This window comes from Bombus terrestris, chromosome 2 (genome assembly GCF_910591885.1).
Source record: "Bombus terrestris chromosome 2, iyBomTerr1.2, whole genome shotgun sequence".
Lineage (NCBI taxonomy): Eukaryota > Metazoa > Arthropoda > Insecta > Hymenoptera > Apidae > Bombus > Bombus terrestris.
In genome coordinates this window covers 16,029,465-16,048,108 of record NC_063270.1, presented here as the reverse complement: position 1 = coordinate 16,048,108, position 18,644 = coordinate 16,029,465, and the positions used below count along the sequence as shown (strand labels likewise).

Below are 18,644 nucleotides of genomic sequence, written 5' to 3'. Positions count from 1 at the left end.
TGCGTTATATAAAATAATTTGAAATTTCATTAATACCGTAGTGACTACGTTACGGACATTTATGCAAACTCACATTTTTAATTAAAGAAGTGGAACATAAGCAGAGTTTTGTTTATTTCTACTAAATGTTATAATAGGCAATCTACTTTGGATATATTATATATCTCGAAATTTTCTATAAATGTATAGTAACGAGACACAGCTATCATTAACATCAAAATTTAGAATCCGAAGTTACAAAATCTTCGTTGCAAACATACACATCGCAAAGATATCCGAGCAATCAATTATTAATTACGTTAATAAACCTTTAATATATTTAAAAAGAACACCTTTAACGTTAACTATACGTTCGTAACAACTATTCATAGTCTACCAAATACTTTTACGACCTCTACACATTTGTCGATACGTATCTTGTAACTTCTTTATGCATTTCAAACTTTGCCAACACATTACGATAGTAGTATCTCGCTAAAAAGTTAAAGAAATTTCGGAAAATGTTGTACGACGACCATAAGAACATCCAGAAAACTTTTCTATGATAATTGTTTGAGCTTTCGCGAGCCACTGTACATTATTATTCTGCTTCGATATGGCAACTGCTCTATCAAGAACAAATAAAAGAAAAGGTGACACGATATTCGATAGCCATTATCTTTATTACATACCTCGTTTTCAAAATGTTTTTTGTTTACTAGTTTTGCTGCAAGCATTATCGCCTGTGGATAATATCGGTGATATATTCGCTACCGTTTCAACGCGAGGTGAAATATTAAAATGGAATGTCTAATTGGAAAACCGTGACTCGATTGACCACGGAACAACTTCGTTGTTTCCCGCGAAGTTAAGCCGACCCTGGAACTTAGTATTTTTGAATGAATAAAAGAATATATTTGTAAAGTATAACTTAATGACGATGAAGATGCCACGATAAGACAAAACACGATGCCGATGAGTCGCCGACTTTTAGGTTCACAGAAACGAACAACGAAATCCCGCGATAGTGAATCATTTTTTTATATACACAGTAAGAGACAATAAAACGGTCGCTTAAATTGCGCGATGCGACGTGGAGTCCGTTTCCATGCTCGATTTGCTGTTGGAAGGCATCGTTAAACGAATGGACAAAGCAATATACATAATTCCAGCGCGCATTTACGAATGATATTTAAATTAGTAATGTTACTGTATATTAATTACTCTTTATTATTTAATAATAAAGGACGGACACGACCGTTATCGACAAAAAGCACACAAAAGGGAAACAAAATAACCTTTGAAAAATAAAATAGAAATTTGTTTTTTATACAAAATCAATTTATACAAAAAAATACTAAAAAAATAGACTTTATCTACGTCGTATGTAGATCGCTGAGCTGGCCAAAATTGTAATATTCATTTGAAAAATCATATTCACACTCTCTAATCCTTCTCCTAACGCCTGAAATATTAGTTTTGCCGAAAGCTCTATCCTACACAAATACGAATCTTCTTCGGACCAGGCTTATTCAACTTCCCGTTGTGCGTGATATGGACGAGAAATTCATGTCTCCCCGAACTTTCGTGTTCCGCCGCTCTTTATTGACATTCTATCTCTCCCGCCGGTTACACGAATACGCTTCCACGGACATCGACCTCTTTGAAATAATGTTACATCATAGAAGATCGGCAATGACACTATTTTTAACAAAAAAAATGTCTTAAATGTCCGATGCATTTCCTACACTTGTACCTTTTATCCGATATACTAGCTTTTCTTTGTTTAAACTGTTTGGAAAAAAAAAAACAAGAGAAAAAACAGTTTATGGTATTGAACGTACATGTACTTACACATTTACATTTAATATATTTTATCGGAAATCAAAGTGATATAATCTTACAAATAAAGGCTACTTTAACGCTATTTAGCCCTAGGTTACATTTACTGTCTCATAAATATTTCTGTCTAAAATGATTCGTGTATAAAGGAAATAAACGATGTATCTATTATGTTATACGATAAAATAGTTATTTACGCAAGTGATGATGATAAAAGATCGTATATTCGTTGGAAGCTTTCCTCGTGATGGAATTGGCTTTTTTTTTTCTAAGGACAATCGAGAAAACACAAATAGATAAAAATAAAATAAATACATAGATACACGATAATGATTTTCTATCGACTAAATTTTTGGTGAAAAGTTTTCTTTCTTTTTGCGAGGTTAACGTTCGGAATAACCAAAACACGCTTAACGTAAAAGGCTTTATAGTGATCTTTCCGCATAATATACAGAATAGAAAGGAACAAAGAAACAATCGGATTTAACATAAAGATGGTTACTAGCAATGATGCAACGAAAATTAAGTAACATTTTTTGACTATATCGTTTGAATGAATGTGAACGATCGAATAAATACTAAGTAATCATCGTATGTAAGTCGAACAAAAATTAAGTTTTAAAACCGTGAATGACAAATAAATATTAATTAGCAGAAAAATAATTATCATCGTGGTCAAACAGTTTACAACGATATCGCAAAATATAGATTTCAAGTAAAATTGCAGGCATTTCAATATATCATAAAATTTTTAGTAGCCTGACTCCTCTTAAAAAATGTGATTTCATCAATCATGTGAATGAACAAATTACATGTTAAAATAAATATTAGCTGCGCATGAAAATTAAATTGCGTTACGTGTAAAGCTAATGACATATAATTATAACTTTGATTTATGAAAACAACGCACAATACTTCGTTTAATAATATCCTTCTCAAATAAATTCGATAAATTTATAATCTACTAACGGGTGCACGCTCCGTCAAATATTTCGTTACAAAAGAGAACCGAAATCAGTACTAAACACGTTGCGCTTATTATCAATGAAAATTATCGAAAATGAATTTCTTTCCTTATGATGATTAGCATAATTCCTTAGAAACGCGTAGGGACTTGCCTATATTACGCCGAACGACAGATCAGTATTCAACATAGTGTACGCTAATATTTAATGATAAAGTACAACGTTCAAATATGTCCATTTTGCAACAGCTCTAAGTAATCACGCAATTTCAATATTTTTTTTTTTTTTATGTCACTAGTCTCACAATGTATTTTTAATGATAGTGTACCACCTCATAAAGCATATAATTTTATTATTCGTTTCTTTCTTCTTTTCCTTTTCTTTCTTCTTTTTCAATGCTTATCTCGACTAATAAAAAATGATTCTAAGTACTTTGTATAAAATACAATAACCAATGTACGTACATATGTATACATATATATATATAATATACATAATATAAAATAATATATATATACATTATCATATATTATATATATATGATATAAAATATGATATATATATATATATATATATATAATTTATTATATATATTATTTTTATTACGAAAAGAAACAAATAAAATTCATATTTCGAAAAATCTAAACGCGAAAACAACACTATCGTTAGAAATTCACTGCATTCCCGCGTAGCCAGGAACAATAATCAAAGAGATTATCGAGCTTTTTTTGTATCTGTACAAAAATATATATGTGTACACATGTCTCATTAAATCTTTGACCTACAGTCTGTTTTAAACAAAACGCACAACATACTAATCGTGGATTATGTATAATATAATATGTTGGTATTTTCCAATAGCTACTGTTATTTTAAAATGAATTCTGTTAACCATTGATCGAGCAATTACCATTTCCTTAAGCTACGACATCTAACAGTGGAACATTCGTTAACAAAATTCATTCGATTTATGCTAACATCGACGATTCGAATCGTATATTTTGATATGCAAATGTTTAAAACACACTGTACGCCGTGTCATCCCACACATAACATGCATTCATATAGATTCTAGTTCATATGGAAACTCAATGGTTGAAGTTCGTTTTCTTTAACAAGTAATTATACAAAATTTCTCGTGCTGCGAGCACAGCTCATTCGATAAATCCACAATAAAGTTATTTCTTTTCTTTACACAATGCAGTTTTTCTTGGCACATCATGCAAAAAAACCACATTAGTAGATAGAGACACGCACATAACACTTTTGCACAAGAGTTAAGTATATTAAATTTTTATGTATAAATAAAAAAAAGAACAAGAAAGCCAGTTCAAGAATCGTATTAAAAAATAATTAGAAAATGTAATTATTAACTTATATACGAAACACGGTTTTGTACCAGAGTCAACATTAAATACACAAATTACATTTCGTAACCTATATTTCACACCAATGGATAACAACGTATCTCTTACGTTTTTCCGTTTTTTTTATCGAGAATGAGATCCATATTTGCAACACTTACGACATTTATAAAATGGTTTATTACGGAATATATTTTATCGTTAGTATAAGTATCGTCTTTATAACATTTAGTGATTTTATAATACTTTAATGTACAAAGTAATAAGTAAGCTTTAATTATACTACAACGATGCATTACACCATGTAAATGTTAACAATATAGGACAGTTAGCAGTTTTAAATGTTGAACGCGAACTAACGTTGAGCGTATAAAATGAAAGGATCGGCACACCAAGGTATAAAGTTATTGACCTATTAAATATTACAAAGCGTAATACAATCATAAGGATTGAAACAAATATTTTTATCTGTTAATAGTTTGAAATCGTAAGAAATTAATATTTTATAATACTACAAATAGAATTTACATTATAAAATGTATTTTTTTTTTTAGGCCATTTGGGAATTGTTTGACGAAATCAATAATACCATAATATAAAACGATATTCTAGATGTTTGTGATAAGAAAGATGAAATGAAATGAAAAATTAAATGATTTACAAATTCGTATAAATTATATAAGTTGTACACTCTGGTCCAAAATCCAATGAATTGCGATCAATTGTTTCAGGAAGGCAGATTTAGATATGCTATGTATCTGCGTGTCAATTCTTTGTTTTATACAAACTGTGACTTACTTCTATATTTCAACCTAATTTCTTATATATATATATACATAAAAGACATATATATATATATATATATATATATGTATGTATATATATGTATATATATATGAATATGTATAATATCTACCTTAATACACACATACGTCAGTCTATCTGTACATACTATTTTAGCGCAAGGGAAGTTCTCTTACACCATTACAATTAAAACTCGATACAAAAACCGACGGAATCTTTCTTCGAATAGAAGTAATTTGTGGTGACTTCTCTTTATTATATATGTTATCGCCGTCGTTAATGTTTCTTTTTTGTCACAGATCGTCTAAATCATTAGATCAAACTATGCCCTCCTTTCCTTTCTTCGTTATCTTTTACATTTTTTTTTATCTTTTCCATGCATTATTTAGGAAAAGAGCGTCACATTCACACTATAGATTGCATTATGAATAATGCTTATCGTTAATTATTCAACAGTCGTTGGTCTCGCAAAACCTGTATTTCCTATCGACCGTTGCAGCGAGAGATAAGAAATAAGAGTTACAATGAGATGCAAAATATCTGTTTTCTAAAATCCCATATAAACCACAAAGTAGTATATCACGGTTCATCCGCGATACTTGATCTGTACAATATGTATTACAATTTAAAAGGTTTTTTTAATCATAATCGTATACTTAATTCAAAATTAATATCTTATTTTACTTAAAAGCAAGCAGGTTTTCATGTTATAAATTAACATTAAATATTAATGTATGAAATTAGCTTTCCTTCAGTATAAATAAATGTATTGGACTCGAACAACAAATCTTCTTAATAAACAACTGTTTTATCTTAGAAAAATAAAATACAATGCAATATAATACATACAAAAAGTTGATACCTCTCTACAGGGTACCAAATCAAAATAAAAAAATAATATTCATAATCGTCAATATTGCAATTTGACCGCATTATAATACTTTATCTCCAATATCCGCTCGCAACAGTAATCAAACAGCATCCGATAATCTGCAGTACCAACTGACTGAATGATGATTGTAGATGATATTAATTGTCGGGCTGTAAGTTCCCAGCCAATTGAATTGATAGACATCCTAGCCTTGTACAGAGCTAACGAGGTAAAGTAGGCTAGTAAGTCTTGACGAAGGATGTGGTTTCTTGAATGTCTGCTTCGCTATCTGTGCCCTGGTATCCCTGAGATTGAGAAAGGGAAAGAAGTGCATCCAGGCCTAATGATTCAGCTAGGGGATCTGGCGCTCTTGACTACAGTATAGACAACACAAAAAAAAATATTGCACTAAAACTATAATATAATATCATTTAACAAATGAAGAAGACTTAAGACTCAACTGAATTCAAATGAAATCAAGAATTGGGAAGTAATTGAAATTCTGTGTAAAACTAAAATATTACACAACAAAGAGAAAAGATTTCAATTTCACCAAGCAGCTAAAAATACTACAAAAGTAGCAATGACATCCTAAGCATATTAATTTTAACTTACCGTTGAGTTTTGCTCTGCTTCTTTACAATTACTACATATGTAATCATCCTCCTCTGCAATTTCTGTACGATCCAAACCAACACAATGCATGTGGAACCAACCTTCACAGCCACCATCACACTGTACCCAATCAACTTCCCTACCTAACATAAACAAAAACAAAACAGTAATATATAGAACAGCACGCGCGCGCGCACGCACACACACACACACACACACACTGTAGTAATAAATATAATTATACTAAAATATTTTGTTGAAATATGTAAAGTATTCCTACCGCTAGGTCGTAAGCAGTTAACAGCCGCACAATCATCTTCTTCGTCTGAAGTATCCTGTTTGGTCTTTTTCCTGTTACCACCCCTTTTCTTTGGACCTTCTTCTCCTTCTTTACGTTTCATCTAAAATTTACGTTTAATTGAAACCAAAGTAACAGATTCGTAACAAACACCGTATTTATATGAAGTATTTTTAACTAGGAAATGTTCCAAATTCAAGCTTCGCTAATATATACAAAGCATTTCTAAATTTAAATACCTTTCGAGGTCCACGCTTTATTGGAACTAGAGAACTAGCTGATTTTTTTTCTTTCTGCAACGCTTTGCGCTTAGCTAAATTCTTTTCTTCCATTTTTTGTTTTCCAAGTTTTTTCAATAATTCCAATTCATCGGATTTTCGTTTCCTTCCACGCTTTTTTACATCCTTTATATCCTGATTCAAGTTAGTTTGAACTTCCTCGTACGATGCATACTTTCGAACCGTACTAGGACTATTTGTATGACATAGTATACGCCAGATGTGTTGTGTTTCATCGAGTGCAACTTCTAATAAATCGCCTTCCATCATCAGTTCTTCGAGACGTAACCTTGCTGTTTGTGAAAGTACAACCGCAATTTCCGTTGCATCATTTGATTGTGTTTTACGCTGAATTTTTGATACTGTAAAGGAAAACATAAACATCATGAATACTACGTTTATATCTTTAACATTTATTATTTTTTATGAAACAGGATCTTACTATAGGAATACGCATGTTCATTACTATTGAATGTACTACAACTTGGCTCATCGTCATCTATAGTAACAACGTCGTCATCATCATCCTAAAATATATCATAAATATATTCAATAGTGTATAATATAGACGTATTTCAAATATTGTGCTATATTATAAATTCTATACATAATACTATTTATATAATAGACATACCGCAATACTAACTACGCTATCATCTGAATGCACACCACTGAGTGGTGCAATTGCTTGTACTCTCTGATGTAATTCAGGATTATTTGCTGCCTTTTTCAGTTCGCTGCTGATAATCTTTTCTGTCTTTTCCCTTGCAGCTGCTTCCACTAATTTTTGTGATAATACAGACAATTTTGCTAGTGCAGATGAAATTTCATCCGTGGCTAATGCCTGTCGAGCTCGATCCTATTCGATGTACGTATACTATGTATATTATGTATATCGTTATATGTTATAACTCAATTTGTTAATGTTAATTTTTACATAAACCTCACCTGCCAATTCATTGCACGTTCCGTTAAACATTGTAATGCTTCACCTTCTGGTAAACGAATAGGAATTTTTTGAAGACTAACTAAAAGTGCAAGAATCGTTTCTAACCGTGGCCGTCGTGAACGTAAGCAACATGGGCATAAAAATTTCATTTCTCTTGACATTGAAAATTTTCCTTTATACGATGTCTTTGGTAAAGGTACACAGTTTGCTAAAATTACAATATATTTTGACTAATTATAATTGAGCTCAACACCTATATTCATTATAATGAGAAAATATTACTTACAATGAAACCAATCCTTACAAAGCTCACACTGAAGCATGACCCCGAATCTTGGTCGACGACAAACACAATACCTTGAATCGTCAATTTCGGTTTTCATTAAGTTTCTTTCCCTTAAATTTCGCATCGCTTCCATTTCGCGTTGTTCAGCTAATTTAAACGCAGCTACAACGGTAGCTGAATCATTGGAATCATCCAATTTTGTATCACAGACAAATACAGGTCCTATAGAATCTTCATTCTTACTCTTTTTAGCTTTCAATGCTTGTATACCAACGCCAATTCGTGGTGATAAAGCTTCCATTAAAGTATAATGTGAATTTTTCCTTAGGAATGTTCTTGCTGTCCTTTCTTTCCAGGTTTTTGCTTGTGAAAGAGTAGATTCTAAAATTGGAAGCGTATCTAGGTGCAGTGGAATACTTCTACCTTTCTTTATTAAATCATCTAGCGTATTATAGTATGGAAAGTTATCTCTTGCTTGTATCTCTTCCATTATTTTTGTCCAATTTTTTGCCTTGTTTAATGTATCTTGAAGGATATCTAAGCTTGGTAGGTAAGCTTCTACTTTATCAGCTTTACGAATAAATTCTTCAAGAGATGTAATAGTTTGTCTATTTTTTGTATGGAAATATAATTTTGCTTTTTCTTCCCAATCATCAATTGCAAGCATCAGTGCTTGCAACTCTGAGACAGTATTTTCTATACTTAAATGAGGATGCATTATCATTCCTTTCTCAATTAATTTTGCTAAATCATCACGATGTATTGACTTTGGATCTTCTTGAACAGACTTTACTTCCTCAAGCCATTGCATTTGTGTTAATTTCTGTAATAAATAAATGTGATTATATATCTAAGAACACGAATATATTCTTGTCAAATACGTGTATACATTATATTTATATATTTACTTGTCTCAAATGTGTAAGTTGAGGTAGTTCAATACAAATAGAATCTCCAAATTCAATACATTTTTCCAACTGTTCAATATCACAATCATCCTCTTTAGATTCTAGTTCTTCTGCTTCTGTTTGAAATTGCAATACTTGATCAAGTATAAATTTTACACCATCAGACTCCTTGAGTTCACAGCACAGATTTGTTATTTCTTTATAGAAAAGTGTTAATTCTTCTACTGTAAGCTTGTACTTAGTTTCAACAGATTGTCTGGTTCTGTATAAAAAATTTCAAATAAGTGAACTTATCTTAATACAAATAGTGATAACTAATATGAACATAAACCAAAAAACTTCATAATACCTGGTACGTTGTTTATTACTCAAAAGTTGTTGTGCAACACTTGCACACTTTTCAGCATCTTGTACAGCAGTTGTTAAAGCTGTAAGCAATTCACTTTCTGGAAATTTTTTACTTTCGGCTTCATTTAACAGTTCTTTTAATTCACTTAATTCAATTTTATCACTCTTTTTATCAGGATCCATTGCCTCTTTTACTTTTGTTACCCAGGAGTCAAATGACTCTGCTTTCAATTTTAATTTTTGTAACATAATTGGTAATTCGTCTAGAGTATAGCGATAACGTAGTGTATGCTTATCTGGAGGACAATCACAAAGATCTGTGAAATGTCTTAAACAAACTAATTGAGAACTTTGGCATGAACATGTAACTGCACTCAAAAAACAAGTTGTCTTGCAAGCTTCACACTGTCTCTCATCGTCCGGTAAAAGTTCAAATGCTTCTCGTTCTGCTTCTGTTACACCCTGAAAGATATAATTTTTACCACAAAGATCATTCATGAGAACATACACCATTCTTACATTTTAAAAGAAATATTACAACGCAGAATGAGATTATCAATGAAACACATGTATCCATCTGTAGATAAGAACACTTTAAAATAGAAAAGATTTTTACAAATATATTATTTGTTTAAAATTAACAAAAATACTTTTCAACAAAATTACAAGAAAAACTATAAAAATCTCTGAACCAACAGAGAAAATATAACGGCTGTTTAGCATCATGGCAAGACTTTAAAAACATAACCTCTATTCGCCAATAAAAGTTATATAATCAAAATGAGAGACACACCAAATAGGTATCAACAAGTCAAGGTTGATAACTAAGGAACGATCGCACAAAAACTATTTTAATGATATGAATGTAGGCTAACCAAAAATAACGAAATATAAAGGCATTAACGATGATTATAACGACGTCGGTGAAACTACGATGCCCAATGGTTGGTAATATCAGCCGCACACACGTCTTTCACCGCGTGTGCCCGCATGGTTACGGTTATGTATGTTTGCCGACGTGTACGTGCAATGTTGTATGTGTAAGTCTGTGAGGGAATGTCTCAGCATATACTATACCATTTGACCTAAATATATTAGGCTTTGCATTTAGAATTATAATCTGTTCTATGTGAGAAAGTGATTTTGGAGGCAACATTTAAACGTTAAAAATACTTATGAGTTCAAAAAAGAATTAGACGCCAAGCATCTTATAAATTTTAATAAAACAAAAGATGAAATATATATTTATAATAATTAATAAATTACATAAATATGCAATTTGATAAACTTAACAATTTAGTTGTATTGCCTATAAGTATTTTATTTTTAAAATACATTTGTGATATCTGCATCGAATTTAAAAAATAAAAATTATATTATTTGAAAAATAGAAATATATCACTTACCCATTCCAACAGATTCTTCCGTAGTTTCTTCTCATCATCTACCATTTGAAGCATATCATGGTAAGTTGCAGTTGCAATTCCTATATCTAATGAGTCTGGGTCCAATGACATTTTACACACCAATTCATCATGAGAAAATACACAAAATCGTCTTAAATTTGAATAATGCGTTATACAATCTCGTCCAATTTTGAGCTATTAAACATAGAATAACTGTATAAACTAAGTACAAACATGGATATAATATAATATGTTGGTAATAAGAATTTAAAATGATAGTATACCCAATCAGCGGGAGCAAAATTCACGGCTTCAGCAAAATTGTAACCCTGATTAAAACCTGCATGATACGCTCTCGGAAATGTCACTACAAATTCTCCCGCGTGTTGATCAGTTCTAAATACTGGAACGCCTAAAAATCAAATATAAATATTAACAATAGTTTATACTAAATAGTATATACTTAACGAAATGGCAATTAAAAATTATATCGTATTACCTTCATTCGTTAAAATGTTTGGATTCATAATAGTAACTAACTGATGAAGTAAATCTGGTTGACTATGAAACAATTCTGGTGCAGCCGATTTCATTGAGTGTTCGAAACGTTCCGCTTCAGAACCTGGTACACCATACCATGTTTTCGGCTCTCCCCAATGTAGATAATTGATTGAATAACTCCAGTGATCCTCATTATGCCAACAAAATGTTGCAAAACACATTCCAACATACATCCATGGAACTTTCATACCACTAATATCAGCATTTATATGACCTAATACACTTCCTCGTAAAATTGGTAAATTGTTCAAATTCCATGAAGATTCAGCATATTCTTGATCACATGTAAACAAATTGACGCTTGTTTTTGTTGGAAATCCCGACCCGTGATCCATTGTATGTAAATCTGCGCCATATTCAACTGTTACATCTTCGTCAATTGAAGAAACTATTCGCCAAAATTCTTTTTCTACTAGTGATGTTGGCACCATCTACAAAAAGTATTGTCCAATATTTGCAAGTATATTACAACATTATAATACATAATAAGATAACATACATGTACAGGCATGTTAAAATAGTCGCTCTTAAATTGATCAGCCATTTCTCCAAATTGCTGAAGTGTATATTCCCTTTGCGCTTGCTCAAATCCGAATGCTTCCATTGGCTTGGAAACTTCTTCAGCAACACATTTTGGACATCTCCAATCACCTTTTGGTATTTCTGTCAATGGTGGCATAAGACAAAAAGTATGATAACTATCATCACACCCATCACATAAAAGCATGCTTTCTTCATTATCACCTCTTCCGCAATTGTGACAAATATACTTTGCCAACTAGAAAAATACACACATGAATTAAGAAAGAGAAAATAAATTGTATAAATACAGATCACAACTAAATAACATATGATATACACTCACTGGATCAACTTCATAAATAAGTTTTACACCCCTAGTTTTGTTTGATTTTTTTCCTTCTTTGGTATTAAATCCAGCCATTTTTGGGCCAGGTCCATAAAACTGTAATTTTTTAAGTTCTTTACTATTATCTTTATCATCATATTGTTTATTTCTAATTCCATCTTTACAATCATTGTCAGAATCACATTCCTCTTTACAATCCTCTTGCTTAATAGATACTTCCTGCTTTTCTTCTTGACCACTAAATCTCTTAGAACGACGGGAAAATTTCTCAGGTGGAGGTTTAATTTGTTGCCGTGATATAATTCCATGTGGTTTATAATCTCTATCCTTTTTCTCATTTACATTAGAATCTGGTTCAATTTTCTGTATAATTCAACATATGATATGTGCGCATTAATTATTAAAAAAAAATACGTACAGCATCTAAATAAGAAATAACTTACAATATCTGCCAATGTCTTTCCTTGTTTAAACACATCAAATGGATACAAAATACGTTCGTAGTGATTTTTTAGAATACTTCCAACACTACGACCAGAAGGATAACCTAATTTATTTGCAATTTTTGCCCATCTCCTTTCCTTCGTAACTGTGTCAATTCCCCCTAAAAATAACATTAATGTATTAATATTTAGAAACCATGAAGTAAAATATTAACAATTAAATAATAAAACAACAAACCTTCATCGGTAACTATCTTGTGTAAAGAATATAAATCAAGTGCCTTGCGTTCAACAAGGGGGATTTTTAAAGATGAACCTTGAAGTTCCCAGAATTTTGCAATCTGATCCAAGAAATTAAGTTTTATCCTGGTTTTTGCCTCCAATTCATTTAGCCTTTGTATTCTTGGAACAAATTTGAATTTATCTACATCAACAGCAAATGGTGGCTGCCAATTCTACAAACAAAAAAGAAAAGAAAAATTAATAAAATTTATACATATCTTATCTATTACAATATAAAATACATACATTACACGTATATACAAAATAAAGTATAAAATACATAAGATGATACAATATACAAAGTAACTTAGTATTATATTAGTATATATATATTATAGTAGTATTTATAGAATATGAATTGTTAATAACTATTACATAAGATCTTAAAGAGGTAAAGTATTCCCAAATATTTACAAACAATTCGATAACAAAACAAATTAAGTATAGTGAAAATTATGTAAAATAAGCATCCTAGTGATGCAAAAATTCTGGATTATTTTATTTATACATATCTCTGTTTATTAAAAGAACAATATAAATTTATTTAATCATTTATAATATTTATCTATATAATGTCATTTATATAAAGTATAATACAAAAAAAGTTAAAATAGTACATTTTGCGAATTATATACATTTACTACGATCTGGATTTGCATTCGATATACGTCGGAATACTTACAGGTCTTCAAATGATTCAATTAATTTAATAAAATACGCATTAGTATTTAGAGCATATATAGTAATGAAAATATAATTACGGTCTTTTATTGATATTTATCTGGCATAAGGAAATAGTAGCAAAGAAATTACTTTCGTCTTAATTTTATTTGTTCTAAAATATCAGAAATTTATTGATGAGATACATAGTAACATATAAATATATATACCTAAATAATCGATAAATGCTTTCGTAGCTTCATCTCATCACCGTGACGCAACACCATTGTAAGATCAGTCGACTTTTAGAAACAACAAGTAATAAAGAGCATAAAACTGCCATCGAAATAGAAATGTGAGTGATTTTGTTGTGATGATATAACATTTAATGTGTTTACAAACGATTACATAATTATATCAACACAATAAAAAATTAGACATATTTTTAACATGATGCATATTGCTGCATCTCGAGTTGAAAATACATAAATATCATGAAGATTTTCTCCATATACGACGCCCGTTTAATGCCGTGACCATAGTTATTTCCGTAATGGCGTCATCCCGTTACAAAATATGAATTTTCTCAAAGAGTAATAAATGACAGATAACTAGATTAATATACAAATTACAATTAGATCGAAGTTATCAGTTAGACAAAAGAGATCGATTTTACAATAAGAGATAACAATTGTAAAAACAATCAATTTTTTAAAAGTTAAAGTGTTTGGCATGGAGAGGAACATCAGCAGTCGTAATGATACATTTATCGTTGCTAGACTAAAAACAGTATATACTATAAATCTAAAGAATGTTTACGTGAAAAGCTGTGAGAATAATATTTTTATGTTTTAAATTTATACACGTTATGATAAATTTGTGAAAATCACCATACCAAATTCATAAATCAAATAATCACCAAATTAGTGCTTTAAATATATAAAAATATACTTTCACTCGGGAAAAAAGTGTATAATACATTCAAAAAAAAAACAATGATTGCGTAATTTTCTCAGTATAGATTTTATATAATTCATGTTAAATTATTACCTATGTGTGCTATACTGTTCGCACGTTTTGTGTGATGCATTTTAGACGATTATATATTTATGCATAAAAAAACCAAGATTTTTGACATCCAATTTATATCGAAGGTATACTTCTAATTTCTCATTATTTATTTATCCTTTTCATGATCAACAATAATTTTACGATTTATATTGTAAAATCTTCCTTTTCACATGTGAAAACAAAATGGTGGCTCAAACAGATTCTAACGGTGATACAAATCAAACGAACAATTTATGGAATTTGAACTAGAAATCTAAATATTTTACATAAAGCTGATATTTCCATATATGTATATATAGGCAGCGAAAAACATGGCAAAATTTGATGGTACTGCGCATCGGAACTTTCTACTTCGTAAAACACGAAATTAAAACAAAAAAAATTATATCAAATTCTTAGAACAAACCAAATACAGAGATTCTCGAAGAGAATTGCCATTTGACACAACGAAGCATATTTATTCATCAAAAACTTGTGATATTTTTAGGTAAAATCGTTTTACTTCTGGGTACACACAAAACTGATTCCCATATCGACAATATCACGATATCAGAATTGTCTCAAAAAGATCTTTACCTATAAACGCTGATAATTATTTCAGCGCTTCCTCTGTCGATGTCATGGATATTGTATAGAATTTCCGAAACATTTCAAGACGTTTTCCTAAGGTGACATTGTTTCGATTGTCTCGGCCATTTTACATAGCGTACCTTCTAGCTATAACGATATTAATGTCGCAATAAAATGAGTACCCAACATATTTCATTTCAGAATTTTTTAGTAGTTCCTCAGAATACTGTCACTCCCAATTCTACTTCCTATTCTAACCCGTGAAGATATTGACGTGTGTATTGCATCCTGAAATGTCGATATAAATGCTAACAGCATACGCATACAAAATAAAAAAACCCTCCGAGATAATAAATCGAAGTCTTTTCTTCCCTTTCGATCGTATTATCTTACGACTCGTATCGATACGAAACAGTCACGACTTTTGCCAGATCCGTACTTTTTTAACGCGAACGGAAAATTCTATCCTTATTAATCTATATATAAAAGGAACACGTTATACGGGTAGAAACGAATTTTCCTCCTTTAATTTAATTGAATTTTTCTAAAGTACATGTTACATAGGAACTCATTTATTTTATGATGTCACGGCTATGTGATGTTCGTACGGAAGCGTCATAGTGCGTAAACGAGGTCGTGTGTGCATATCTGCACGTTCACGACAATCACAAGAAAATACAATGTTATTCATTCGTTCAAGTCTTAGGTCTTTAAGCATGGAACAAGGATGATGCTTGTATAACGTGTCCTTCCTATGATAAGGTAAATGAAAGAGAAAGCAAGGAAAAGAAAAAGATTGATAGTAGGTATGATACTCACAGGCGGCGGTTTGATCTTACAAATGCCAGACTTCTCTGCGATCGGTCGTATTTTTGCAATGTAGCCAAGAGGGTCGTGAAACTCTTCAATACTCGGTTCGAAAACCGGCGCCTCTGGAGGTATGACGAACTCGAAGTCCGAATCACCACGATCACAAGCCATGTCTTGAATGCAACGATAAGTCCCGAAAAAGTCTTCACAACCGAAGTTCGTGTCGAACCTCGATACCATGACTTGAATACCTCGACACAGCTTGGACGCGGATAGGTGGCCCACACGACACCTAACGTGGGTGAGGACCTCGCGTCAGGTTTAGCACCGTTACTCAGTCACCGGTTGCAGCGATTTATTTAGAAATCTGCTTCGATAAACCATCTTTATTAACTGCATTTGTGTACCTCGTGAGAAGCAGTTGACAATGTATGCAATAAGCACAAAACACAAACAGTAAACACTAACCACGATATCACACCGAACCTCGCACACGAGCAACTGTCCCATAGCCCCATTCCGTTATTCGTAAACCTACCTCTTCTTCCCTTACTTCATTACAATGCAATAGTGGCGCCATCTTGCATCGAAGAACGGATTATGGAACTTTTTCGCCTACAATTTTTGTATGTATGAAGCTAAGATCATAGATGTAAATATATCAAAATTATTTGTTCATAGGAAGAACTTTTAAGAATTCACATAAGAACATGATAAATATTAATATTTTTAACGAAACATTGTATTTGAATTATAAAAAAACGCACATTAAAGTTATAAATACAATAAATGACAAATAAAAACAAAAATTCCCTATGAAACGCTGGTGATTCACTTTTAATGAATCACCATACATAATGATTACCATAATCAAATTAATTAATCATTTATAAAACATGAAACGAAAAATGAAATATTATAACTACTTTACGTGTTTGAATCGACTATGTGATATGATTTTATTCAAATGTATTAAATATTAAATCACTAATTGACAAAAATTAAAATATACGTACTATATTTATTTATATATATGCATAAGTTGTTCATGGGAAAATCATTTATAAATTTCCACTACCAATACATAGTATGTAATTTTAACATAAATATTCGTAGTATTTGAATGTGTTAATATTAATACAAATCTATGTTAAATCACATAATTCAAATTTTGCGCCCTGACACGCAGATAACAAACATGCCATCTAGCGAATATACTTTAGAGGTATCAGAATCAGATATCTGTACGTATTGGAACGTTCCAAATCGATAGGTATATCATTATTACGTAAGTTATATAGTTTTGAAATAATTAACTTCATTTTTTACACTTAATAAGTGATTATTAGTATTTAATAAGTAATTAAAGTAAGTAAAGTTTATTTCTAAAAATTATGTTTATGAAACTCGAAATATTTTTTGATGTTATTTATTTTGTTTCTTGGTTATATTCGTTTATTACTCTCATTTATGTTTTGAAGTATTAAAATAATTGTTTTGTGAATTCAGTCAAAATGGGAGGAAAGAGGTTTGGAGAACTTGAAAGAGTAACTGGCGTTACATTTTTCCGTCTTAGTCCATATGAACAAAGTCCTTTTGCTGGAATACGTGAGGCTTCTAAACGATTTATAAAACGTTGTAGAGCGGAATTTTTTTTTATTACACCTCGTAAGTGTTTTTTATTGATTAATAATAAAATAATAATTTCAATGTGTTCTTCTCTAAATAATAAAATAGTAGAAGCGTATTAGTATAGTTGTATAACTTAATACATTTTTATATTACAGCTAGCATTATATACCTATCTATTAAAATATTATACATTATATTTCAGCCTTTCTTTGTACTTACCTACTAATGGAATGGGCAAATGCTGAATATTATAAACTACAACGTAAAAATCCAAAAGATTATGAAAATGATACATAATCTTTCAATATTGATAAGTAGATATGGCTATAATTGATAGCTTAAATGTAAAATGTAACATTCATGTTAAATGAAATTTGATTAGAATGTTAGCGTTAAAATGAAATTCATTAAATATTTGAAAAGAAAAGTATATTTTAGTTTATTCAGTTGAAATTTTTTTCAACAAAGGTATATTCTGTAGAATTGCATCTAATTGTGTATATTCTCTACTAAATTTTATTTGTATTTAATGTAATAAATAATTGGTACGAATAAAATAATTTTATTCTTATAAATTTTGCTACCTGAAATCATTTTAATATTTACTAAATATTTATATTGTATTTATTGATAGTTTTCTTTTAATTTATATGTTTTGTTTTATACCTCATATTAGTCTGTATAACGTGGTGTGATGTTACTTTTAAAGAGAAATTTTCATATTTTTTCGTCATAATATTACTTGTGCAAATTTTTTTGGAATTTCTATAGTATCACCTAAAATGTAAAAGATACCAGTATGTACATATATCCTTTATTGAATAATTTATTTTT

The 18,644-nt window shown here is 30.5% G+C and overlaps 2 protein-coding genes and 1 long non-coding RNA gene across 5 annotated transcripts; 2 read left to right on the top strand and 1 right to left on the bottom strand.

Moving 5' to 3' along the window:
* Positions 1-1,829: 1,829 nt before the first annotated feature.
* LOC100648929 (lysine-specific demethylase lid) lies at positions 1,830-16,694 on the bottom strand. 3 transcript variants are annotated; one of them, XM_003393890.4, is made up of 18 exons: positions 16,188-16,694; positions 13,024-13,240; positions 12,786-12,946; positions 12,340-12,705; positions 11,974-12,252; positions 11,413-11,905; positions 11,198-11,325; positions 10,914-11,108; positions 9,509-9,969; positions 9,160-9,421; positions 8,252-9,074; positions 7,965-8,173; positions 7,651-7,875; positions 7,459-7,543; positions 6,978-7,378; positions 6,721-6,841; positions 6,441-6,583; positions 1,830-6,199 (listed from the first exon to the last, which is right to left on the bottom strand). In XM_003393890.4, the coding sequence occupies exons 1-18, from the start codon at positions 16,416-16,418 to the stop codon at positions 6,065-6,067; spliced, it is 4,935 nt and encodes a 1,644-aa protein (XP_003393938.1). In that variant the 5' UTR covers positions 16,419-16,694; the 3' UTR covers positions 1,830-6,064. The 3 variants fall into 3 exon arrangements, with proteins under 3 accessions (XP_003393938.1, XP_048267816.1, XP_048267811.1); XM_048411859.1 differs by having other exon boundaries at positions 1,830-6,130; XM_048411854.1 differs by having other exon boundaries at positions 7,663-7,875.
* LOC105667094 lies at positions 14,052-15,563 on the top strand. Its single transcript, XR_007226325.1, has 2 exons — positions 14,052-14,881; positions 14,998-15,563. It is a non-coding gene; the product is annotated as an uncharacterized LOC105667094 (long non-coding RNA).
* A 663-nt stretch (positions 16,695-17,357) lies between the features above and the next one.
* Positions 17,358-18,370, top strand: LOC100648669 (cytochrome b-c1 complex subunit 8). The gene is made up of 3 exons (XM_012320245.3): positions 17,358-17,466; positions 17,688-17,846; positions 18,013-18,370. The coding sequence occupies exons 2-3, from the start codon at positions 17,693-17,695 to the stop codon at positions 18,105-18,107; spliced, it is 249 nt and encodes an 82-aa protein (XP_012175635.1). The 5' UTR covers positions 17,358-17,466; positions 17,688-17,692; the 3' UTR covers positions 18,108-18,370.
* Positions 18,371-18,644: the final 274 nt, after the last annotated feature.

What these genes read in the sequence shown, in the direction of transcription:
- LOC100648929 (XM_003393890.4), bottom strand. Translation starts at nt 16,418, where the DNA reads ATGGTATCGAGGTTCGACACGAACTTCGGTTGTGAAGACTTTTTCGGG. An exon ending in CAAGATAGTTACCGATGAAG is followed by an intron (nt 12,947 to 13,023) that starts GTTTGTTGTTTT and finishes TGTTATTTTTAG; the next exon opens with GGGGAATTGACACAGTTACG. An exon ending in AAGCAGAGCAAAACTCAACG is followed by an intron (nt 6,200 to 6,440) that starts GTAAGTTAAAAT and finishes TCTATACTGTAG; the next exon opens with TCAAGAGCGCCAGATCCCCT.
- LOC100648669 (XM_012320245.3), top strand. Translation starts at nt 17,693, where the DNA reads ATGGGAGGAAAGAGGTTTGGAGAACTTGAAAGAGTAACTGGCGTTACA. An exon ending in ATTTTTTTTTATTACACCTC is followed by an intron (nt 17,847 to 18,012) that starts GTAAGTGTTTTT and finishes ATTATATTTCAG; the next exon opens with CCTTTCTTTGTACTTACCTA.